The sequence below is a fragment of the Thalassophryne amazonica genome, chromosome 9, assembly GCF_902500255.1.
Source record: "Thalassophryne amazonica chromosome 9, fThaAma1.1, whole genome shotgun sequence".
In the NCBI taxonomy this organism is placed as follows: Eukaryota; Metazoa; Chordata; class Actinopteri; order Batrachoidiformes; family Batrachoididae; genus Thalassophryne; species Thalassophryne amazonica.
In genome coordinates this window covers 82,444,093-82,469,756 of record NC_047111.1, presented here as the reverse complement: position 1 = coordinate 82,469,756, position 25,664 = coordinate 82,444,093, and the positions used below count along the sequence as shown (strand labels likewise).

At 40.7% G+C, this 25,664-nt stretch overlaps 1 protein-coding gene across 3 annotated transcripts in view; it reads right to left on the bottom strand.

Annotated features, from left to right (window-relative positions):
- Positions 1-24,203, bottom strand: part of dpf2 (D4, zinc and double PHD fingers family 2) — a 36,581-nt gene extending 12,378 nt beyond the window's left edge. For 2 of the 3 annotated variants that reach the window (XM_034178563.1, XM_034178564.1), the window contains exons 1-6: positions 24,088-24,203; positions 8,898-9,058; positions 7,140-7,247; positions 6,593-6,771; positions 6,349-6,441; positions 3,954-4,032 (exon numbers count right to left, since the gene is read on the bottom strand). In XM_034178563.1, the coding sequence (XP_034034454.1) occupies positions 3,954-4,032; positions 6,349-6,441; positions 6,593-6,771; positions 7,140-7,247; positions 8,898-9,058; positions 24,088-24,119 (652 nt within the window). In that variant the 5' untranslated portion in view covers positions 24,120-24,203. Of the gene's footprint in view, positions 1-3,953; positions 4,033-6,348; positions 6,442-6,592; positions 6,772-7,139; positions 7,265-8,897; positions 9,059-24,087 lie in introns of those variants that run through there. The other variant, XM_034178565.1, reaches the window with a different exon arrangement.
- Between the last annotated feature and the right edge of the window lie 1,461 nt (positions 24,204-25,664).

The following is a 25,664-nucleotide window of genomic DNA, read 5'->3' as shown; positions in this document are numbered from 1 at the left end:
CTATAAAAAAGCCCTCCGTAAAGCTAGGACATCTTACTACTCATCACTAATTGAAGAAAATAAGAACAACCCCAGGTTTCTTTTCAGCACTGTAGCCAGGCTGCCAAGTATTCCTTTAACTTTAACTAGTAATGACTTCATGACTTTCTTTGCTAATAAAATTTTAACTATTAGAGAAACAATTACTCATAACCATCCCAAAGACATATCGTTCTCTTTGGCTGCTTTCAGTGATGCTGGTATTTGGTTAGACTCTTTCTCTCCGATTATTCTGTCTGAGTTACTTTAATTAGTTACTTCCTCCAAATCATCAACATGTCTATTAGACCCCATTCCTACCAGGCTGCTCAAGGAAGCCCTACCATTAATTAATGCTTCGGTCTTAAATATGATCAATCTATCTTTATTAGTTGGCTATGTACCACAGGCTTTTAAGGTGGCAGTAATTAAACCATTACTTAAAAAGCCATCACTTGACCCAGCTATCTTAGCTAATTATAGGCCAATCTCCAACCTTCCTTTTCTCTCAAAAATTCTTGAAAGGGTAGTTGTAAAACAGCTAACTGATCATCTGCAGAGGAATGGTCTATTTGAAGAGTTTCAGTCAGGGTTTAGAATTCATTATAGTACAGAAACAGCATTAGTGAAGGTTACAAATGATCTTCTTATGGCCTCAGACAGTGGTCTCATCTCTGTACTTGTTCTGTTAGACCTTAGTGCTGCTTTTGATACTGTTGACCATAAAATTTTATTGCAGAGATTAGAGCATGCTATAGGTATTAAAGGCACTGTGCTGCAGTGGTTTGAATCATATTTATCTAATAGATTACAATTTGTTCATGTAAATGGGGAATCTTCTTCACAGACTAAGGTTAATTATGGAGTTCCACAAGGTTCTGTGCTAGGACCAATTTTATTCACTTTATACATGCTTCCCTTAGGCAGTATTATTAGACAGCATTGCTTAAATTTTCATTGTTACGCAGATGATACCCAGCTTTATCTATCCATGAAGCCAGAGGACACACACCGATTAGTTAAACTGCAGGATTGTCTTACAGACAAAGACATGGATGACCTCTAATTTCCTGCTCTTAAACTCAGATAAAACTAAAGTTATTGTACTTGGCCCCACAAATCTTAGAAACATGGTGTCTAACCAGATCCCTACTCTGGATGGCATTACCCTGACCTCTAGTAATACTGTGAGAAATCTTGGAGTCATTTTTGATCAGGATATGTCATTCAATGCGCATATTAAACAAATACGAGGTCTGTCCATAAAGTATAGGTCCTTTTTATTTTTTTCAAAAACTATATGGATTTCATTCATATGTTTTTATGTCAGACATGCTTGAACCCTCGTGCGCATGCGTGAGTTTTTCCACGCCTGTCGGTGACGTCATTCGCCTGTGAGCACTCCTTGTGGGAGGAGTCGTCCAGCCCCTCGTCGGAATTCCTTTGTCTGAGAAGTTGCTGAGAGACTGGCGCTTTGTTTGATCAAAATTTTTTCTAAACCTGTGAGACACATCGAAGTGGACATGGTTCGAAAAATTAAGCTGGTTTTCAGTGAAAATTTTAACGGCTGATGAGAGATTTTGAGGTGACACTGTCGCTTTAAGGACTTCCCACAGTGCGAGACGTCGCGCAGCGCTCTCAGGCGGCGTCATCAGCCTGTTTCAAGCTTAAAACCTCCACATTTCCGGCTCTATTGATCCAGGACATCGTGAGAGAACAGAGAAGTTTCAGAAGAAGTCGGTTTCAGCATTTTATCCGGATATTCCACTGTTAAAGGAGATTTTTTTAATGAAAGACGTGCGGACGGGTCCGCGCGTCGGCTCGCAGCCGCCGCGACGCTCCGCCACAGGAAAAACACCTCTGTTGGAAGCCTTAAGGACAAGTTGGAACATGTCCAGCTGTTAAACAATTTCTCATATACTCACTCCACTGAAAGCCATCAAAAGCCGCCTGGATTTTACAAATGGTTATCAACATGGAGGTGTTTTTCCTGTGCCGCCGCACCGCGTCGGCTGCGTTCCGACGCGCGGACCCGTCCGCACGTCTTTCATTAAAAAAATCTTTAACAGTGGAATATCCGGATAAAATGCTGAAACCGACTTCTTCTGAAACTTCTCTGTTCTCTCACGATGTCCTGGATCAATAGAGCCTGAAATGTGGAGGTTTTAAGCTTGAAACAGGCTGATGACGCCGCCTGAGAGCGCTGCGCGACGTCTCGCACTGTGGGAAGTCCTTAAAGCGACAGTGTCACCTCAAAATCTCTCATCAGCCGTTAAAATTTTCACTGAAAACCAGCTTAATTTTTCGAACCATGTCCACTTCGATGTGTCTCACAGGTTTAGAAAAAATTTTGATCAAACAAAGCGCCAGTCTCTCAGCAACTTCTCAGACAAAGGAATTCCGACGAGGGGCTGGACGACTCCTCCCACAAGGAGTGCTCACAGGCGAATGACGTCACCGACAGGCGTGGAAAAACTCACACATGCGCACGAGGGTTCAAGCATGTCTGACGTAAAAACATATGAATGAAATCCATATAGTTTTTGAAAAAAATTAAAAGGACCTATACTTTATGGACAGCCCTCGTATGTAGGACTGCTTTTTTGCATTTGCGCAATATCTCTAAAATTAGAAAGGTCTTGTCTCAGAGTGATGCTGAAAAACTAATTCATGCATTTATTTCCTCTAGGCTGGACTACTGTAATTCATTATTATCAGGTTGTCTTAAAGGTTCCCTGAAAAGCCTTCAGTTAATTCAAAATGCTGCAGCTAGAGTACTGACAGGGACTAGAAGGAGAGAGCATATTTCACCCATACTGGCCTCTCTTCATTGGCTTCCTGTTAATTCTAGAATAGAATTTAAAATTATTCTTCTTACTTATAAGGTTTTGAGTAATCAGGTCCCATCTTATCTTAGGGACCTCATAGTACCATATCACCCCAATAGAGCGCTTCGCTCTCAGACTGCAGGCTTACTTGTTCCTAGGGTTTTTAAGAGTAGAATGGGAGGCAGAGCCTTCAGCTTTCAGGCTCCTCTCCTCTGGAACCAGCTCCCAATTCGGATCAGGGCAACAGACACCCTCTCTACTTTTAAGATTAGGCTTAAAACTTTCCTTTTTCCTAAAGCTTATAACCATCCCTTATTTATGCTGCTATAGACTTTGACTGCCGGGGGGTTCCCATGATGCACTGTGTGTTTCTTTCTCTTTTTGCTCTGTATGCACCACTCTGCATTTAATCATTAGTGATTGATCTCTGCTCCCCTCCACAGCATGTCTTTTTACTGATTCTCTCCCTCAGCCCCAACCAGTCCCAGCAGAAGACTGCCCCTCCCTGAGCCTGGTTCTGCTGGAGGTTTCTTCCTGTTAAAAGGGAGTTTTTCCTTCCCACTGTCGCCAAGTGCTTGCTCACAGGGGGTCGTTTTGACCGTTGGGGTTTTTCCGTAATTATTGTATGGCTTTGCCTTGCAATATAAAGCGCCTTGGAGCAACTGTTTGTTGTGATTTGGCGCTATATAAATAAAATTGATTTGATTTGATAGTTATCTGAAAAGCTAATCCGATAATGAAAACATTATCTTTGATAATTAGTGGTTAGCGGATTAGCGGAACTGTGCCCACCACTGGATTCAGTCAGTCAGCACTGTCCTGCTGGCAACTACAGCTCAAAGTCAAAATGAAAGAAGAGATCATCAAACAGTACAAATACTGGAAAGAACAGGAAGAAGAAATGTACATCAACAGCACTGTAAAGGATCAGATTATAAAAGTCTCAAGTGCAAAAAGAAAAGGAAACATAGGAGAGAATGATTAATAGAAAAAGGAGAAGACAAAAGGAAACAATTTGAAAATCTTGTCTGATTATATTAAAAGGCACTGCAGCAAATAACTGACTTGACACCACATGCTCTATGTTGCCCCCCCCCCAGGACTCACTGTCACAGGCATAGGGCTTGTCTCTGTCCTCCAGTGCTGCTGCATCCAGCTTCTTCCGTGTACTGCTCACTCCTCGACCCTGAACAACACAAAGGTTCTCACTTCAGTTTTCCAACGTCTTAGTGCCGAGCTCTGTTATTGCATAAAACAGCAGGAGCTGACGGGTGAAACTGTGGTCCTGCTCAGAGGCCAAACAGGTAAAGACATTCCCTGCCATTTCCCATGAACAGACACACCTGGTGGCATAACCCATTAACACACTTGTCTCCCAAATGGAAAGGTCCTCGGCTGAAGGCCACCTGTAGTTGCATCAAAAAGCACATCCGGCATAAAACTTACTTAGTGCACAATGGTGTGGTCAAGAGGGTCTGCTGAAGTTCAAACAAAACATCTAAGGGCCCGGTCCCACTGGTGAGAGGATTAATTGCGCAAGAATTGAGTATACAAAGTACGGGCGTTTGTTGTCGTCCGCAACAAAAATGGCCAAAAATGACAAATGTCCCAGTATGAATTACGGATATAGTAATAATATATAGCGAATATATGATGAACAATCACGGTTATATAACGCATGTAGTGAGGAAACTGATCTGACACATTGAGATTATCACGGCAGTATTACGGGTGTATTATGAATGCATCGCGCACGGCATCTGCATTGCAGTCATAAAAGAAGCCAGAGTTGATGACAGAGTTAATGTTCATTTTGTCATGCGAGGGTTAACTGTTCATGAGTTTGGGGAGCGGGAGGGGGGAAGCAGCTCAGGGTGTGAGATGGTGTTTTTTCTTTTTTTTTTTCCTTTTTCTTTTTTTTTTTTTTGACTGTCACAGAAAAACACGCTTCAGCGTGAGTTGTGGCTATAAACAGCAACTCTTCCTTTTGTTGGTGTTAAATAAAATTCCTGGATTGCAGCAGCTACGTCTGTGGATTCACACAGCCGGACTGGCACTGACTGGCAGGTATGTTCCTTTCTGCCACATATAATACTTTGGGTTTACGTGACGTGTTTGTTATGCATTCACAGATTGTCCGCAAATCAGCTCCAAATCCCCATCAGTTGCGGATATCAGCGGTTAACGGCAGATATACAGCGCATAGAGTGAGTATGTATTGTGTATGAATTGAGTATATAAGGCGGATATTATCCGCATCCAGATTTTTGAACAGCACAAAAATCCTGGCTGCGGACATGCGTGCCTCTGTGGATGATCACGGACATGTTCTGATGACGGCCGACTCATACAGGCATGTTACACGGATACTGCGGATGTTTGGCGAATATGGGCCAATTTTGTGTGCAATCCATACACAAATCCTCCTAAATGCCAGTGGGACAGGGCCCTAAATGAGGAAGAAGTGTGACTGGAGTGACTTTAAACATGGCATCTTATTGGTGGCAGGCAGGTAGGTGGGTTTGAGTATTTCATAAACTGCTGATCTACTCAGATTTTCACACATCTCTAAGGTCTACAGACAACAGGTCAAAAAAGATGACTTTGGCATAAAATTGCTTTGTTGAAAGCAGAGGTCGAAGAAGAATAGCCAAACTGGTTTGAGGTGATAGAAAAAACAACTCAAGTAACTGCTCATTATAAACAAAGCATGCAGAAAATCATCCCTGAATGCCTCGAGGCCTGAAGCAGATGGGCTATATCAGAAGACCACACTGGGTGCTACTCCTGCCAACTAAAAAGGCAAGAAACAGACAACGGTGGTCACAGACTCACCACAATACGGCAATGGAATATTGAGAAAGCATTGACTGATTTCACAAATATCAATTCCTGCTTCAACATTCAGGTGATAGGGTCAGAATTTGCCATAAACAACATGAGAGCATGGATCCACCCTGCCCTGTATGTGGTATGCCTGTATGACGTGTATGACTGCTGGTGGTCATGGTGCTGGAACTGTGTGACGCTATCATGTCAACATGGTCCAAAATCTCTGAGGAACGTTTCCAGCATCTTTCTGAATCCATGCCACAAGAAATTAAAGGAGGTCTAACCCTGCACTCATCCTGGCAGGTGCGTGCATACTGCAGGAAGCAGTCTGCAACATTCCAAGGTATGATTCCTGAGCTGGATTACCTTTGATCCATCTCTCTGCCCTCTTTCCTGTTAGTCCTTCAATGTGACAAATCATATAAAAGCTAAAAAATGCATAAATAAATTATTAATAATAATAAAAGTACCCCTATATATATATATATTTGGAGGACAACAATCATGCTCATGTTGCACAAAATACTGCATTTGTTTTATTGTCTCCATCTCCAACATACAACAGATGATCACACCAAATTTAGCCAACAATACACACACACACACACACACACACACGAGTTGCCATGGACATTTGGAAAAAGTCTTCATACCAGAGGCAATTATTTACCTTCCCCTTTCCTTTGCCTCTTTTTTTAGGTGTGTCTTCTTCATAGTCTTCATCGTCCAAGTCATCCAGGAAGTCATCCGGCTCAATGATTCTCTATTTACACAGAAGAGAGGATAGTGTTAGACAGAAAACATAGGGCAAACAGTGGGGGCGTGGCCAGGCATTTACACATGTAATCGTGTACTGTACTGTGCTCTGGCTTGATTTTTTTTTTTTTTTTTACTGGATCTGATTATTAAAGAACCTTTCTAATCCGTGCTACAGGGTTCACACTTCCGGTGTAGTCACTCTGGTTGGACTCGTCCTCAGACGTTCGGAGCTCTGTGGGCGCTCGCTTGTCTAAGGGTTCCCCTTTCAACAGGGCCTCCAGGCTGCTCCCATCTGATGACAGCAGAGGATCCTTCTTCAAGCCTAAATCTAGCTCTGTCAACGAAACAAAACACACATTAGGCGTTAAAGTATATTACACAAAAAATAAAACAATATTTCTGAATGGCTGAGTAACATGAAAATAAGACTGATTGAATTTATTCAGCACACACACACATACTGAACAAATATCTCGTAAAACAAAAAAAACTCCTAAACAAATTTTTGTGTGGCCGAAAAGGTGTAGGTAGAAGCAAAAGCTTATGTCACTAATAAAAGATTAATATAGACTATAATATGTGCCATGGCTATCCAGTTTAAGTTTGATGTGAAGCCTTTTATGGAGCACCATCTTCAATAAAATTTACACTGAGATGCTAAACTCAAGCATAAAATGTGATGTGATTTAATTTGTGCGATACCTGATTTTAGAGGAGGGAAGATGAGCCGGGGATCCTCTGGAGGATGAACTCGTCGCTTCTTCCTCCACCTCCTGGATGGGTAAGTGTAGAGCTGCCCTGGAGCCATGCCTAAGAGAGACAACACTCTACATTAAGAGATAAAATGCCAGTTTCGTGACACAATGATAAACTTACATCTGTAATGCAATTTCATGACACGGGCCTTGTTAAGAACCACTTGGAACTGAAACCTACAGCTAGCTACAACCTTTAGGAAGCTATAAGTGTTTGTAGTTGTCAACTGAATGTGGTATATGTAATATGGTCCTCATGCTGCACAAAAGATATTCGGTTCTTTTAAAACATTCAAACATATGATGTGTCTGAAGATGCATGAATTCAGCTTCTCACACCTAAATTCTGAATTTTGGTTGATACCAAAACTGAGCCAATTCAGACTTAAACAGAATGGGAATCTAGCGCAGCTTTGAGCTGGGGTTTCACCGATGAGGAATTAGTTTTGGCATTATGGTGCAAACATAGAAAAGTCAGTACACATACATTTCCAAAAAAACTAGATTACCACCAAAATCACAAATATAATGAAACACAATATGCAATAAATGATCTAAAAACAAAAAAACAGAAAATAATCTGCAATTCTGCTAATAAATGATGCTGAAGATTATATTTGCAGACAAAAGTTTGAATGCTGTCACTTTCTAAGAAACAAACAGGACTGGCGGTGGAGTGCAACACCCATGGGAGCAGGTCTGATGTGATGCAGAGAAGGACACATCTCAAACTTTGTTCGAAGAGAGACCAGATGATGCACTGCAGCGATGTCGGTAACACATACTCATGCAGAAAAGCCCCCACAGGACAGCACCACCTCCTTGGTGGAATTCATTAAGGTAGCTAAAAAAACAACTCCTCAGTGGTAAGTAACCCGGACCGGGCAAAATTCACCCTGAAATGCTGAAGTCGCTGATGTTGTTCGACTGTTATTGCTGACACACGTGTACAATGTTGCATGAAAGTTTGGGACAGTACCTCTGGATTGGCAAACTGGGGTGGTGGTTGCCATCTTTAAAAAAACATTTTTTTTAAAATGGAAAAAAAAAAAAAAAAAAAAAAAAATGGGTAGAATGGATCATGTGTTCCAATTATAGAAGAATCAACACTTCTGAGCCTCCCTGAAAAAGCTTATGCCAGGATACTAGAGAGGAGATTTACTGATAGATGAACCTAGATTCAGGAGGAGCAACGCGAGTTCCATCCTAGTCCTGGAATTGCTGACCAGCTCTCTACCCTCACATGTATAATTATCTTGTTGCACATCAATATCATATTACACTAAGTACCTGTACAATGAAATGATAGTTGCTCAAGAACCTCTCTATTTTAAACAAATAACCAATACCTGGACAATGTGTACATGGAAATGTCAACTGCTAATGTCCACGAAACAAAGAAATGAGTCATACAGGCACTGTACTCGTGTTCAACAAACCTTATCTTGCGTATCTGTGTTTATTATGCATTTCCATATTTTTGATGCAATTAAAAACTTGATCACACAAAAAAGAGCCACAGAGACTATTACTATAAAAGTACACACTTTACCCCCCAAAATTTTGTCTTTAAACAATTTGACAGGCTCACAGCCAATAGTGGCCCCAATTATGCGAAGTAAAACATAAGATGACAAACACCATGACCTCCTTGATTATAAATAAAACAAACTAATAGTAAGATGTAAAACACCTTGTATCCTACCTGGTCCCCTGTGTCTCTTTTCCATCCAAATGTAGCAGTTGCTCTGGGCAACACCAGTTTGAGAATCAAGGAAAGGCATTCGCACACTCCTCTCAGCGCAGAGCCGTGCATTATAGTTGTGACACTGCTCCATAGCGTCTCTGTAGCATTGCTCCCCCAACCTGACAAAAACCAAATTACAGCTATAGTTAATCTGAGACTTTACAAAGATTTTCTGTCCCCTCTTCTCACAAGGTGAATATTGTGACATCGTGGAAAAAATATCATTCAGTAACAGTGCAATTATATTTCCATTAGTGCAGTCACTTGTGCTGTAGTTTTATCACATTCACAAACACGCTACAGCAGAGCAGACTGCTCTCTTTCAGGAACGTTAACATTATATTACCTTCAAAATAAAGGCTGTAAAAGTGATGATTTACTGTAAATTCATCAGTGTGCCAATAATTGTGTGTACATACATTTCATGTCTTTTTTTTAATTCACGATGTAAAAGCATTGTTCAGACTGAACAGACAGAAAAACTCCTTTGTCCATCAGACTATACCAATTCTCACATGGGGGAGGAAGAGTAACAAGAATACAGAGGTTGGGAATGAGAATCAGGAGCACTAGTAGCCTGTAAACGAGTATTGATCAGTATGTCTGGTATTTATATTTGTAAACTGTTTTCCTTTTTTCTCCACTTTTGATACTCTGTGTGCTGCTGGAACCTCAATTTCCCTTAGGGAGTCTCCCCAAGGGATCAATAAAGTTCTAGCTAATCTAATCTGTTCATTCATACTCCAATTAAGGGTCATGGAGTGAGAGGCGGGATACACCCTGGACAGGATGCCAGTCTGTCATAGGGCCACATATAGACAAACACATTCACACTAGCATTTACAGTCAATTTAGAGCAGAGGTCTCAAACTCGTTCCAGAAAAGGCCGAGAGGGCGCGGGTCTTCTTTCCAACCACCCACTCCACCAGGTGATTTGACTAATTAAGTGATGTGAACATTGCACTAACATGCACATTGTCACTTTCTTAATACTCTAACGCTGCTGCTAAGACCTGGAGAAACTGCATTTCATTCTGCCTGTGAAGGTCGAGTGACAATAAAGTGAGTGAGTCTAATTCACCTGGTGGAGTAGTTGGTTGGAAAGAAAAAAAAAAAATGCACCCTTTCGGCCCTTTCTGGAACGAGTTTGAGACCTCTGATTTAGAGTGACCAACTCATCTACCCTGTGTTCTTCAGTGGGAGGAAGCTGGAGCACCCAGGGAGAACCCACATGAACACAGAGAAAACATGCAAACTCCACACACAGTGGACCAGGTGGTCTCAGGACCTTCATGCTGTGAAGCTAGTGTTAACCACAAAGCCACTGTGCTGACCACTCTGTTTTGTTTTTCGATAATGTTGGACAGTTTATGAAATATTCTGTTTATATGAAGTAGACTCATTTGAATCTACTTATTAACATATTATAAATCCTGGACTTAAAATTCAGAAATGCCCAATAACTCTGACCACGAATGCACTTCTACCAAAGTAAAGCAATTTCTGTCCCAAACAGAAAGACTAAAAACAAATAAACCAACTGAGGCATAAGAATAAATAAATAAATAAAAATTTTGCCTCAAAAATCTAATCAACTTTTTCTTAACCCAGGAACTCCTACTCCACCAAATGTTACTGAAATATCATTCTTTTTGAGATATCATGGTAGCAGACAGACATTAATCCTTGTAAGAATATTAACTTCATAGCGAAGGTTAACGATATGGTAAGGGGCTAAAATCTCATGGGATCTTCATGTTCCTCACAGTATGGGAAGTTGGAAACTTCCACAAGTGTACCAAGACCAAAATCAGACTTCTGCTATTGCACAATACTTCCAGAAGTATGCAATACCATTGCAGAATTTTTAAATTTTGTTACATATTTCTAGGTGTTTGTGCATTTCAGAGAAATTAAACACCGATCTATCACATTATCTTTGAGCCTCCCTCTGAGCCAAAAGTTGTTTCAGAAGTGGTGGCTAATGTCAGAAGCACTACAACAAACACAAAAACTGATGTGGTCCACCTTCTCATACTGTAGAATCTGCATGCCCTGACTGCAGCACTTGAGAAGCCGAGTGAGGAGCTGGAGTGTCTGGAGCAAGACTTAGATCCAGACTTTCAATTACTTCCTGGACTCAGTACATCTGTGTGAGATGAAAGTGTTTAAATTATTGAGAGATTCATTCTTTCCATGGAGGTGTCATGTGGAAATATACAAATCAAAAATGAAGTGGCTGTTTATATGGTACCATATTCCTTTTCCAGGATATGGCATCCAATAACAAACCACGGGGGTCATCATGAGATAAAGAGGGATATCACAGCATCCAAGCTGTTTAGGAGTTAATTAATGAATTTCAACCTCGAGGGTTAGGGTTGTGCATAAAGTGTGATGTTGAGTAGTTTAACCCTCTGGGGCCAACGCCGTCGTATACGATGGCTAAGACCAAGCTTTACTAAATTATAAATAACTTTTTAATGATATGAGATAGAAACTTACTTTTTTTTTTTACTGAAAAGTTAACTCCGCTGACTTTCGAGCCAGCCATCGACCATCTTTGTACTCCTCATAGAAGCTGTGTGATGACAAGCACAATGTGAGTGTCCAATCGGAATTGGTTCACTGTCACATGGTTTTCCAAAATCCAATCGTAGGGCAGATTTACCCCACGTGAAATGCCAAAGATTGTTTTCAGTAGAGCTGAAACAACTAATCGAGTTAATCGATTAAAATCCATTATTAAAATAGTTGTCAACTAATTTAGTCATCGATTAGTTGCTAAATAACTGTGTTACTGCAAATGTTTCGTTTCTTCCATATAATCAACCGAGCTTTGCTTTGAATCTTGAACCAATGAAGGAGTGCTTCGAGCTGCTGCTTCGTTGGTTTCATTTGTTTTATTTCGCTTTATCTTAATTTTTCCCCAATAAAACCCGAAAGAGCATATGTCTATGAGAAATATTTACCTTTTTATGTTAAACTGACCTGTTAAGGTCTTCTGAAACAGTTGATAGATGTATTTTATACTAACGCCGATGCTAACGCATTAGCATGTCTATGGCATTTTCAATGTTAAAGTTAGCATTTTCACACACTCTTCTGGTTATTAATTGTATCTACTCTGAACGTTATTTAGCAACACTCCTGTTGTGACTTGCTAGCAGTTAGTATTCACTAGCGGTTAGCATTCGCTAGCTAGGTCGACCCCTCCCCTCTCCATTGTTACTTTAATAGCTGTTTCTTTTCTACCCGTTTAATACTTCTGTTCGTTTTTCAGTTGAACTGCTGTGAATTTTAAGTAATTATTTTACTCCTGTGTAAAATCTTAGGAGCGGCTAGCATTTTCGCTAGCGGTTAGCTTGCGTTAGCCATTTCGGACCCCCATCATCATTTTTTGATTTAATTTTTTTTACACTCTTGTTAGTTAATTAACTGTTTGGTGTATTTTATAGCTGCTGCTTTTTTACCTGTTTAATACTTCTGTTAGATTTTCAGTGTAACTGCTGTGAATTTTAATTCATTTATTTGCGTCTGTGTGAGCCTTGGGAGTGGTTAGCTTATCCATTATTGGTTAGCTCGTGTTTGCTTGGCTACATTCTTGAATTTCTTAGTGCACAAAGTACACTACTAATTCTACTTTACACCCTCCGTAAATCCTCCATGATGTTGGAAGATAGGGTGGCTCTCAGAGAGCCGTGTCCGTAAGTTAGAGCAGCTTCTTAGCGCAGTGGAGTTAGATGTTACGGGCACTCCAGATGAGGTTAGTGTTGGGCTGGCTAGCAAGCCCATTAGCATCAGCTACGAAACGCCAGCTGTGGAGGACGGCTTTCGGTCTGTGGCTAGGCAGAGGAAGCCCCGTAGGGCTTGTTGCCCGGTTGTGGCACCCCGATCACACTCGCCAGTGCTAACTGTGAATCGGTTCTCCCCCTTGGGTTTGCCAGATGTGAATTCTCTGAACCCACAAGTGACTTCCACTCCTGTCTCCATGCCGAAATACCGGACTTTAGTGATAGGGGATTCTATCACCCGCAAAGTCAGGTTACAGATGCCGGCTGACGTTAAATGTATTCCTGGGGCCAGAGCTCCAGATATTGCATCTCATCTTAGGGTGCTGACGCTGCAGAAGGGAAGACAGACGAAGGAACACGACATGAGATATAGTCACATAGTTATTCACGTTGGCACCAATGATATCAGGATGAAGCACTCAGAGGTCACAAAAATGGACATAAAGAGGACTTGTGACCTTGCCAGAAAGATGTGTCGGCATCGATTAATAGTCTCTGGTCCCCTCCCCTCCCGGGGTACTGATGAGGCATTTAGCAGGCTGACATTGTTAAATAGGTGGCTGGCCCAGTTTTGTAGACAGCAAGGTTTTAGCTTTATTGATAACTGGCCTTCGTTCTGGGGCCGCCATGGCTTGCTGATGTAGGACGGCCTCCACCCTACTGGGAAAGGCGCTGCCATCTTGTCTGTGAACATAGACAGAGCTCTACAGGGAGGGTAACATTAGGAATCTACAGCAGGCCATGGAGCAGGTGATTAGAGACCCTGCAAGGCTTATGACAAATGTGGGTGTGGAATCCATTAGCTTAGTGGGGAATTTAGTGCAGAAAATCCACTATGGTGACAGTGCAGTTTATTTGCCAGTGAGGGAATTTCAACAAGTTGAGACTGTGGCCTGCGTCCGTAGTCGTGTCCATAAAAATCATAGAGGGATATGCTTTCCAAACTTAATACCCATTACTATAATGGATGATGTTGAAATTGAGGATGGCCCAGTGGTTGTTCCAGCAATAGCAAAGATTTCGTGTCTGCTACCTACAACGTGCGTGGAATGTCTTAAACCTAAACCTACTTCTAGGCATCTTATATATGCTACTCTGGAACCACCCCTAAACCCAAATAGTTCAACTGTCAACCCCACTGAGGTCCTTAGACTGGGTCTCATTAACATAAGATCACTGTCCTCAAAATCATTGTTGATCAATGATCTAATTATTGATCATCACTTAGATATGATTGGGCTATGTGAAACCTGGCTTAAACCTACAGCTGTCCTCCCCTTAAATGAGGCCTGCCCACCAGCATATACATTTAGTCACGTCCCTCGTAATGCGAAGCAAGGCAGGGGTGTTGCTCTTATTTATAAATCTAGGTTTAGCTTATTAGCTGTTGGGGGTTACAAATATCACTCGTCTGAGCATCTGATTCTCCGCTCTGCTCAGGATATTACACATTGCCAAGGTCAGAAGAATAAAAATCAGTCGTATTACTCTGTCACTGTATATAGGCCTCCTGGCCCATATTCTGAATTTTTAGATGAATTTGGTGCGTTCATCTCTAACTTGTCAACTAGTGTAGATAACATTCTGATCATCGGTGACTTTAACATTCATATAAATAAGCCTTTTGATCCCCTCTGCAAATCATTTATGGAAATTGTGGATGCATTAGGACTTCGGCAATGCATTCGGGATTCGACGCACATTAGTGGAAATACCCTGGATCTGGTTCTCGCACGTGGTATTGCTGTCACGAATATTGACATCATGCCTCTTACATCAGTGGTGTCTGATCACTCACTTATTAAGTTTACAGTTTTGCTGCCGTGTTTAGTGGAACAACAACCTTATATATCATTACAGTGATGCATCAACTCCTCAACTAAGACTGAACTCGAAACTAGAGTGCCTGATCTCTTAGCTTCACATATGACAAATACCCAGTCAGTAGACAGACTTGTGGATAGTTTAAACTCAGTGCTCAAAACTACACTCGACATGATTGCACTACCTGTATTAAAACCGCGCTCCCCCAAATCACAGCCACCTTGGTTCAATGATTATCTGCGTGACCTCAAGCATAAAGCAAGAGGTCTAGAACGGAAATGGCGCCATTCAAAGTCAGAAGTATTTCACCTTGTGTGGCGTGATGCTATCTTAGACTATAAGCATGCATTATTGGCTACAAAGCGGACTTACTACTCTGATTTGATCAACAAAAACAAGCATAACTCAAAGTTCTTGTTCAACACAGTGGCAACACTTTTGCATGGACAACCACCTGTAGTTTGCTCTCCTTTTACAGCACAAGATTTCCTGGATTACTTTAAGAAAATAGAAGACATCAGGTTAAACATAAACATGCCTTAATCCAGCCACTACACCCTGCTATTGATGTGGGCGCCACTAATGAGGCATTACCTAGATTTACAGAATGTGACAGTATCTCACTAGGCATGCTGACAAAACTCGTAATGTCAACAAAAAGCACATCCTGTTTATTTGATCCTATACCAACAAAACTGTTTAAGGACCTGTGGCCCACTCTTGGGCCGACTGTGCTGGAAATTATTAATCTTTCTTTAACTTCTGGATCTGTTCCTAAATGTTTCAAATCTGCAGGGATTAAACCATTACTTAAGAAACCTAATCTTGACCCTAGTGTATTGACAAACTATCGGCCGATATCAAATCTATCATTTTTCTCTACAATTCTGGAAAAAGTGGTGTCACGGCAGCTCATAGACTATCTTACTGAGAATAATCTCTTTGAGCCACTGCAGTCTGCTTTTAGAAAATATCATTCCACAGAGACGGCTCTCACTAAAGTGGTAAATGATCTTCTGCTTACAATGGATTCGGACACCACTATGGTTCTGTTGCTGTTAGATCTCAGTGCTGCATTTGATACAGTGGATCATCATATTCTACTTGATAGGCTGGAAAATCATTTTGGGATTACTGGGAGTGCCCTTGCATGGCGTCATACTTGACCAGTCGTTCTCACTGTGTTTTGTACAGTAACACTAACTCTAACCTTAGTGACATGAAATTTGGGGTTCCACAGGGGTCTGTCTTAGGCCCCCTGCTTTTCTCCCTTTATATAGCACCTCTTGGGCACATATGACAGCGTTTTGGGATTACCTTTCACTGCTATGCAGATGATACTCAGTTATACATGCCGATAACTGCTGGTAATCTCGTTCACATAAAATCCTTAGAAGATTGCCTTGCAGCAGTTAGAAGTTGGATGTCTAGACACTTCCCACTTTTAAACTCTGATAAGACTGAAATGATGGTTCTTGGTCCAGTGAGACATCGGCATCAATTTGACCAGTTAACACTCAGCCTCGGCTCATGTGTCATACATCACACTGACAAAGTGAGGAACCTTGGCGTAATTTTAGATCCTTCATTGTCCTTTGGCCTCCACATTAGAAATATTACTAGGACTGCTTTCTTCCACCTGCGAAATATAGAGAAGATTTGTCCCATCCTGTCTGGCTGATGCTGAGACCCTGATCCATGCATTTATCTCTTCTAGATTGGACTACTGCAATGTTCTATTTTCTGGTTTACTACAGTCTAGCATTAGGGGTCTCCAATTGGTTCAAAATGCTGCAGCCAGACTTTTGACACGAAGCAGAAAGTTCGACCACATTACACCCATTTTGGCATCCCTTCACTGGCTTCCTGTCCCAGTGAGATCAGATTTTAAGGTTCTGTCACTAACCTATAAAATTATTCATGGACTGGCACCTCCCTACCTAGCTGACCTAATTAAACCTTACATACCGGCCCGGGCTTTAAGTTCTCAGGGTGCAGGACTACTTTGTGTCCCTAAGGTGAATAAGAAGTCTGCGGGTCACAGAGCTTTCTCTTATCGTGCCCCCTGTTCTGTGGAATGGTCTCCCTGCATCAATAAAACAGTCAGATTCTGTGGAGACTTTCAAGTCCAGACTTAAGATGCACTTATTTTCCCTTTCATATGGCTAGCATAAGTTTTGTTTTATGCTTTTTACTCTTAATTCATTTATTAGTAATTGGAGCGGGCTGCGGCCTCAACTTTACCTAAATTCTGGGTCTTTTAGTGAAGTTTAGGGCTAGTGGCCGGCAATCACCTTAGTATTTCTCTGTTTTCTTGTTGTTTAATGCTGGCAAATTATACAGTATTTTTTTTTTGTCTTTCTGATGCCTGATTCTGTTTTTTTTCTCTCTGTTTAAGGTGCAGCTCCATCCAGAGATGGGAGTTGTATTCATGTTGGTGATCCTCCTGTCCTGTGCGCCAATAGCATTTCTTGTATATTTGTCCGTGAATTGTTCTGTAATTTATGTTTGTAGCATGGCCCAAGCAGAGGGTCACCCCTTTGAGTCTGGTCTGCTTGAGGTTTCTTCCTCAGAGGGAGTTTTTCCTTACCACTGTTGCTCTGGGGGTTGGTAAGGTTAGACCTTACCTGTGTGAAGCACTCTGAGGCAACTCTGTTGAGATCTGGTGCTATATAAATGGAAATAAATTGAAATGAGCTTTAAGCTGCTGGCATTTCAGCATGTTTGTGTATTTGTTTTCTGTATAATAATTAATGGCTCAGCGTTTGTTGTCGTAAAATAGTCAAATGTATTACAAATTATAATATTTTTAATTTATTTTATTTATATATTAACAATAACAGCAACAGTAATAATAGTACTAACTAGAAGCACTCAGAGTGCAAACCTCCGCCAAGGCCATGGGGTCACTGACGCCATAACATCAACACGCCGTGGAATCACTAAACCTAAATAAAAGTCTAACAATGATGTTTGCTCAGTAGTAAAAAAAAAGTTTCATCTGCTGTGACTGGATAGCATGTATCCTTAGCACTTGGCATCACAGTTTATTGCAACCTGCACCTTTCCCAGAAGCTACTGTCATCTGAGCACTGATATTGATATTGCATGTGCTTATAGACAAAAACAAATGAGACAAAATTACATTTATTATTCAACTAAACTGCAAATATATGAATTTTTTAACATTTATGAAACACTTCTCTAAACAAGGCCATAGGGTCACTGACCCTAAAGAGATTCCCTCCTTGGCACAGTGATCTTTTTGTCTCTTTCTCTAAAATTGTATATAATAAGCATTAGATTATTAAAATATAAACAAAAATAAATTTAAGAAATATTACTATTTGAAAACAAATGCACCCGAACGTGATGACAGCTGCAACTGCTTAATGCTAACTTTTAACATTGCAAATGCTATAGACATTCTAACGCGTCAGCATCGGGATCCGGATCGTGATCCGGATCACCACTAAAATTTAATCACTTGTTCCTCTTGTCATTTCCAACCACTCCACAAAATTTCAACAAAAATAAATTTAAGAAATATTACAATTTGAAAACAAATGCACCCGAACGTGATGACAGCTGCAACTGCTTAATGCTAACTTTTAACATTGCAAATGCCATAGACATTCTATGCGTCAGCATCGGGATCCGGATCGTGATCCGGATCACCACTAAAATTTAATCACTTGTTCCTCTTGTCATTTCCAACCTCTCCACAAAATTTCAACAAAATCTGTTCAAAACGTTTTGAGTTATCCTGCTGACAGACAGACAGACAAACGCGACCGAAAACATAACCTCCTTGGCGGAGGTAATAACTAATAATGGCACAATACAATTTTAGAGAAAGAGACATGTGTCAGTGTGAAATGACCACATAGTTTACAAGTTATACAGAGAATGTTGCACATATAATGAGTCAGGCTACAGTTTTTGATTTAGGTTTTATGGTTAACTGGTTATGCTAATTGCTCATTTGCAGCAACAAAAATACCTCTTTCACCATATATTTTATAACATTTATATGTTTCAATGTTATTTTATGGCAACTCAGCACTTTGATAAAGCAATGCCATTTGAAATAATTATTTTTGTTCTTTATTATAAACTGTTTTATTCTTTATTATTTTATATTTCAACAGCCAAGGGACATTTGATGATTCGTTGATTTTCAAGTATTTTAAGTTTTCCCTGCTAATCCGATTAATCAATTAATCGTGTGGAAACCCCATCAGATTCATCGATGATCCAAATAATCATTTGTTGCAGATCTATTCAGGAGTGATATGTTACTAGTTGGCCTGTTTGAATAGCCCCCTGGGTGCTTCAATGAGTACATACTATTCCAATGCGCCCTGCGCCATCAGCGATCAGTCAAAGTGAGCAGACGGAGGGCCACTGATGACAATCTCATGTGCTCAAACAAAGAGTGTGTAACTATCAGGATTGCTCCACTAGTTTGCATGTGAATGTTACTGGATAACTCTGTTGCTTTCTCTGCGTAAAGCACTGTTTACCATATCAAAATAACAAAATGCATAGACCATTTTGTATATATTGTTCAAAATGTGCATTTGTGTTTATTGTGTGAACCTTTTTGTTGTACAGTCTTTCACACAAGACCTCAAATTACCTTTATAAAGTGTCAAAACAGTTTATTATAGTTTGCTGTGTGTTTTAAATAAATGTGCGTGGAAAATTATTTTTCGCTTTATTTTTTCCTTTCCTATTTTTGATTGTAAACCTTTATTACACATATAAAACACAACAAAAACATATATATTCTGAAAGTACACGTCCTGAAAAAAAGAGACATAAAACTTGATTGTGGGATGCAGGGAGAGCTGTTAACAGCAATAATAAAACATTTATGTCAGGCGAGTGAACCGTCCAAAAAATGCCCTCGGACCCCAGAGGGTTAAACAACAATGGACCTCATTCACTAATATACGAGGTCTGTGATGAAAAAAGTGGTCCTTTTTATTTTTTTTTTTAAATAAATGGATTTGATTCATATGTTTTTACATCAGACATGCTTGAACCCTCGTGCGCATGCGTGAGTTTTTTCACGCGTGTCGGTGACGTCATTCGCCTGTGGGCAGGCCTTGAGTGAGGAGTGCTCCACCCCGCCCGTCGGAATCTCTGTCTGAATAGCCGCTGCGGATGGCGTGCGTTGCTTTATCAACATTTTTTCTAGACCTGTGAGGGATATCCGAGTGGACACTATTCGAGAAATTAAGCTGGTTTTCGGTGAAAAGTTTAACCGCTGATTATGGGGTGTTTGTCGGTGTAAGGACTTCCCACGGAGCGGGACGTCGCGCAGGCGCCGTCGTCGGCCTGTTTCGACCAGAAAACATCCTAATTTAAGGCTTAATTCACCCAGGACGTCATGAGAGAACAGAGAAGATTCAGAAGAGGCCGGCATGAGGACTTTATGCGGACATTCCACTGTTTAAGGACATTTTTTAATGAAAGACGTGCGCACAAATTTGCCAAGTCGTTTCTGTGACGACTCGGCGAATCTGTGTGCGCCGCGACAGGAAAAACACCTCCGTGTTGAAAACCATTTGTAAAATTCAGGCGGCTTTTGATGGCTTTCAACAAGTGAGTAACTGAGAAATTGTTTAACAGCTTGGGCATGTTCCAACTTGCCTGTTAAGGTTTCCAACGGAGGTGTTTTTTCTGTCGCGAACCCCCGCAGTCGGGTCCAGCCCGACATGCGAATCTGCACGCACGTTCTTTCATTACAAAATGTCCGTTAACAATGCAATGTCCGAATAAACTCCTCATGCCGACTTCTTCTGAAAGTTCTCTGTTCTCTGACGACTTACTGGGTCAACAGAGCCTGAAATGTGGAAGTTTTCAACTTGAAACTGCAAGACGCTGCCGCCTCGTAGCGCAGATCGCCGTCAGGCACTGTGGGCCGTCCTTACAGCGACACTACAGACCAAAATCTCTCATCAGCCGTTAAAATTTTTACCGAAAACCAGCTGAATTTATCGAATGGTGTCCACTCAGTTGTGCCTTACAGTTTTTGAAAAAATTTTGATCAAACAAAGCAGCAGTCTCTGAGCCATTCCTAAACAATGAAAAAACGACGAGAGGGTAGGCCACTCCTCACTCAAAGACTGCCCATAGATGAATGACGTAACCGACAGGCGTGAAAAAACTCTTGCATGCCCACGAGGGTTCAAGCATGTCTGATGTAATCACACGTGATTCAAATCCATATGGTTTTTGAAAAAAATAATAAGGTCCGTTACTTTTATCACAGACCTCGTATGCGTAGAAATTTGTTCTTACTCTCTGCACAAAATAAGTGCAAGCACAAACTAACTGCCGGATTCATGACCTGCTTACCAGCCAATTTTGTTCTCACAAAAGTATGTACGTTTATGAATCAGAATCATTCTAAACTGACAGGTCTGCAGTTTGGAATGTACATACTGACACACCTCTATTTCACTATACAGGGACATCCGTTTGGTGTGCTATGAGCAGGTGGAAGCAAATAAAGGCATTCTTTTCCAAAGCACGTTACCCACAGTGAAATGTTAAAAAAAAAAAAAACCTGGACTGACAGTGAATGCTGAATGCTTTGTGCCTTGAGGTTCAGTCCGTTCTGAGATCAAAGTTGAGGACAAAAAAAGGAATCACAGACAAGAATAAAAAAATAAACAAGAGGAGAAGGTAACATAATTAAGTGGCACTTGTTCAAGGAATAAGAGAAAGTGATGATCCTTAAAGAAGTGTCACCCAGAGGAAATGTATTCATACTGTGCCATCTTGAATGCCAAATAATAATAATTAAATAAATCAAACTGATTTCATGCAAGTGGTTAGACACACTGTTGTTTGTGTTTTATGTAATTAATGAGTGCAATTCAATCAGAACATAATTTTATTTAAATGGTAATAACACTGCTGCTGTAAGTTAATTCTGCTAAACAATATTTCATATAACTTGCATGTCCTTTAATATGCCACCAATTCAGAAATTTAAATCAATTACTGATGCCAATGTGATGCCATTCAAAAATTGTTGCAAGTGACCAATCAATTATTAGAAAATAAACAACAAAGTTAAAAGTCAAAAATGTTAACATTGCAATATGAACGTTCTCATATAGTCCATTGTAAACTAAATGAACTACCTCAACTGGTAACTGGTAATAAATGTGTTGTTATATTTTCTAGGACAACCAGGCCTTCATCACTGGCACCTGTGCATGGTGTGAGGAAGGAAAACCTGCACCTTTTAGGCACAGATTTGCGTGCACTGTTTGAGAATGAGGCACAATGGGTTACATAGTAATAGCAATTAGTGGTTTAATATAACAACCAATTTAAAACACACACAAAATTACAAGTCACTTCATCTGATAATGTGGACATAGTGACAATTATTCTTATGTCTTGTACACAAGCCCCTTCAGCTAATTCCTTGTTTTGGGGTTGCCTTGTTGATTTGGCACAAGTTTTATGCTGGATGCAAAACTTGACACAACTCCACATTACGTGGAGAATGGGTACGGATGGGGTTTGAACCGGGAACCTTTCCCACTGGTAGCAAGCACCCTTAAAGAAAAAGTAAACTCACCGATAAAATACACCTGGGAAGATAGACTGTGCTATAAACTAATGATTGATGCGTATAAATGAAAATAAGGAGCTCTTACAACTGAAATAGCTGCCATCAGACGATTTCATAAATGCCGCCATTGACACAATTTTAACCAATCAGGAAAAAAAATCCACTGGATCACTTGCGGAATGCTGTGACATAGCATGGGCACAGAAAGCTACACATAGCGAACACACGCTGATGTAAATACCTATAAGCCGCTACTTGTTTCACACGTTTTAATACTGCAGCTTAAACAATGATGCGGCTAATTTATGGATTTTTACAGGCTTTCTCATAAGTCGAAATACGTCGATTGGCATTAATTGGCTGAAAGCTGTGGTCCTCATGTGGTGTAAATTCACACACACAATAAAGTCTTACCTGTTAGCTATAGTGGATTCATCAACATGTACTGCAGAAAACAAACCCTTGTCGTGGATGAAGAAAAGTCCCTCTCGCACTTTGTGCTACTCTCCCGTTAGATCAGTCACCCAAGCCCCCCCCGCCTCTGATTTTTTTGCTACGAGCTGAAAACGTCGCAGCACCTTAAAGCCTCATTTACCACAGACGCCAGGTGATCCTGGCTGCACAATGACATTATCTCATGATGCACAAAGAAAAAAAAAAGTTAAAATTACTGGTACTCAGTTCTGCGTGTGGAGCGGAGATGCCGTGAGACACCATGCGTGCACTAGATGACGTGTACATTAGAAAAACAGCATCTTTACCAATCTTTGTCTAACTGTACAGAAGTCTCAAGCTGATTCCAGAAAGGGCAGAGAGGGTGCAGGTTTTCTTTGCAACCACCCACTCCACTAGGTGATTTCACTGATTAACTGATTCCACCTGCTCAAAGTGATATTAATCAGTGAAATCACCTGGTGGAGTCAGTGGATGCAAAGAAAACCTGCACCCTCTCAGCCCTTTCTAGAACGAGTTTGAGACCTCTAGTATCTTTCCCCTTCTATACTGAAGGGCGACACCGGTGGAGTGTTGAACCGCTATGCCCATGAGACGTCACACATCGCTATTGTAGCAGAAGGAATGACAAACTGTTGGTGGCTTTAGACCAGCCATACAAAAACGCTCATACCTTTAACATAAATGATCACACATTCCCACAACTTCTCATATGGGCTGTCAATATTATAATCTACCAACCCAATCATACAATTATTTAAATTTTTCTTTTCTTTTAACCTCTTGGCCACCAACACTGCCTGGTTGTTCTCGTTTTACACACCAAAATTAAGTCTGATTTGCTTTCATAGAGTGCCACTGCTTTAAAAAATAAGTATTAATTTGTATGCATTAATTAGTCATTAAATAAAAACATTAGGTATTAATAAAATACACATTAGTATTTTGGTCGTGTGTTTTGTATGGCTATTTAATTCAAGTACCCGGATGTGGAGACAGTTCCATTAATCACATGACGGAAATGACAGCACCTTTTAGCACAGAAACGGCAAAAATAAACTTTAAATAATTTTAGTCTGTGTAAGTTACAATAAGGTGAACCCAGAGTGTGTTTCTTACAACCATAGTCAGAAAAACTAAGCGGTTAATTTTTCATTCATTCTGAAGTTGCAGTTTGAGCTAACTCTTTAGCCCGTTAGCCTGACGTTAGCATCGTAGCTCTTCGACTAAAAACACACAACAAGTTGTAATAAACATCACACGAATCGAAGTTTGTTCTATGGGACCTATTTTTGATTTATGTATGAGAAAACCTCTCATGCGTGTGTGTCTGCTAAACTTCCAGGATATGGACAAACGCACATAAGCCGGTGGCAACGGTGCTAAGCTAGCTATCAGCGCAGTGATGACACAGCATTTGTGGTGTGACTGTGTCACAGCCGAGAATGGATATAAACGAAAGTTCAATACTTACAATTTGACAACACTCTCAACAACAGCTGCCATCTTGCTTTAATACGCAAAAGCAGCACCCAAGGGTAACGTGTGCCCTCCGTGACAACTTGTAGGCAAGCAGAAAAGTGACAGTTGGCGCCCCCTATCCGATTGGTCAGATAATGTTTTGGTTAGCACCTTTTCCTGTGTGGTCCAAAATTATTTGGACAACTGGTTGCTTAGCTGTTTGTTCCCATGATTTCGTGAATTAGTAGTCAGACAAGCAACATACATTCTAGTACGCGTACAGCATCTGCAATGCAGCCTTTAAATGTGAAAGTTATAGTTTCATGCAGATGCACATTCCTGAACTGCCCAGCAGAGGCCACTGTTTAGCGGGTTTTTGAGTTGCTGCCAACACCAACTGATTGAGTTGGATTCTGTTGGTTGGTGCCTCGGTCTAGTCTAGAGGAAGATGTGGCTGTGCACCTGTGCGTTTGGAAGAATTTGGTGGTACAGACGCTGCCTTGTCGTGATGATGTTCATCATGAGCATCCTGGGCCTGGTTGCGGCATTTCTCTTCTCGTGAAGCCAATGTTGTTTTTAAAGCACAAGTGCTGCAGTCTGTATTGTGCCATGAAAATTCAGTATGGTATGTCTTCTATAATACAACCCCTGGCAATAATTATGGAATCACCGGCCTCGGAGGATGTTCATTCAGTTGTTTAATTTTGTAGAAAAAAGCAGATCACAGACATGACACAAAACTAAAGTCATTTCAAATGGTAACTTTCTGGCTTTAAGAAACACTATAAGAAATCAGGAAAATAATTGTGGCAGTCAGTAACGGTTACTTTTTTAGACCAAGCAGAGGGAAAAAATATGGACTCACTCAATTCTGAGGAATAAATTATGGAATCACCCTGTAAATTTTCATCCCTAAAACTAACACCTGCATCAAATCAGATCTGCTCATTAGTCTGCATCTAAAAAGGAGTGATCACACCTTGGAGAGCTGTTGTACCAAATGGACTGACATGAATCATGGCTCAAACATGAGAGATGTCAATTGAAACAAAGGAGAGGATTATCAAACTCTTAAAAGAGGGTAAATCATCATGCAATGTTGCAAAAGATGTTGGTTGTTCACAGTTAGCTGTGTCTAAACTCTGGACCAAATACAAACAACATGGGAAGGTTGTTAAAGGCAAACATACTGGTAGACAAAGGAAGACATCAAAGCGTCACATACTGGTAGACCAAGGAAGACATCAAAGCGTCAAGACAGAAAACTTAAAGCAATATGTCTCAAAAATCGAAAATGAACAACAAATGAGGAAGGAATGGGAGGAAACTGGAGTCAACGTCTGTGACCGAACTGTAAGAAACCGCCTAAAGGAAATGGGATTTACATACAGAAAAGCTAAACGAAAGCCATCATTAACACCTAAACAGAAAAAAACAAGGTTACAACGGGCTAAGGAAAAGCAATTGTGGACTGTGGATGACTGGATGAAAGTCATATTCAGTGATGAATCTCGAATCTGCATTGGGCAAGGTGATGATGCTGGAACTTTTGTTTGGTGCCGTTCCAATGAGATTTATAAAGATGACTGC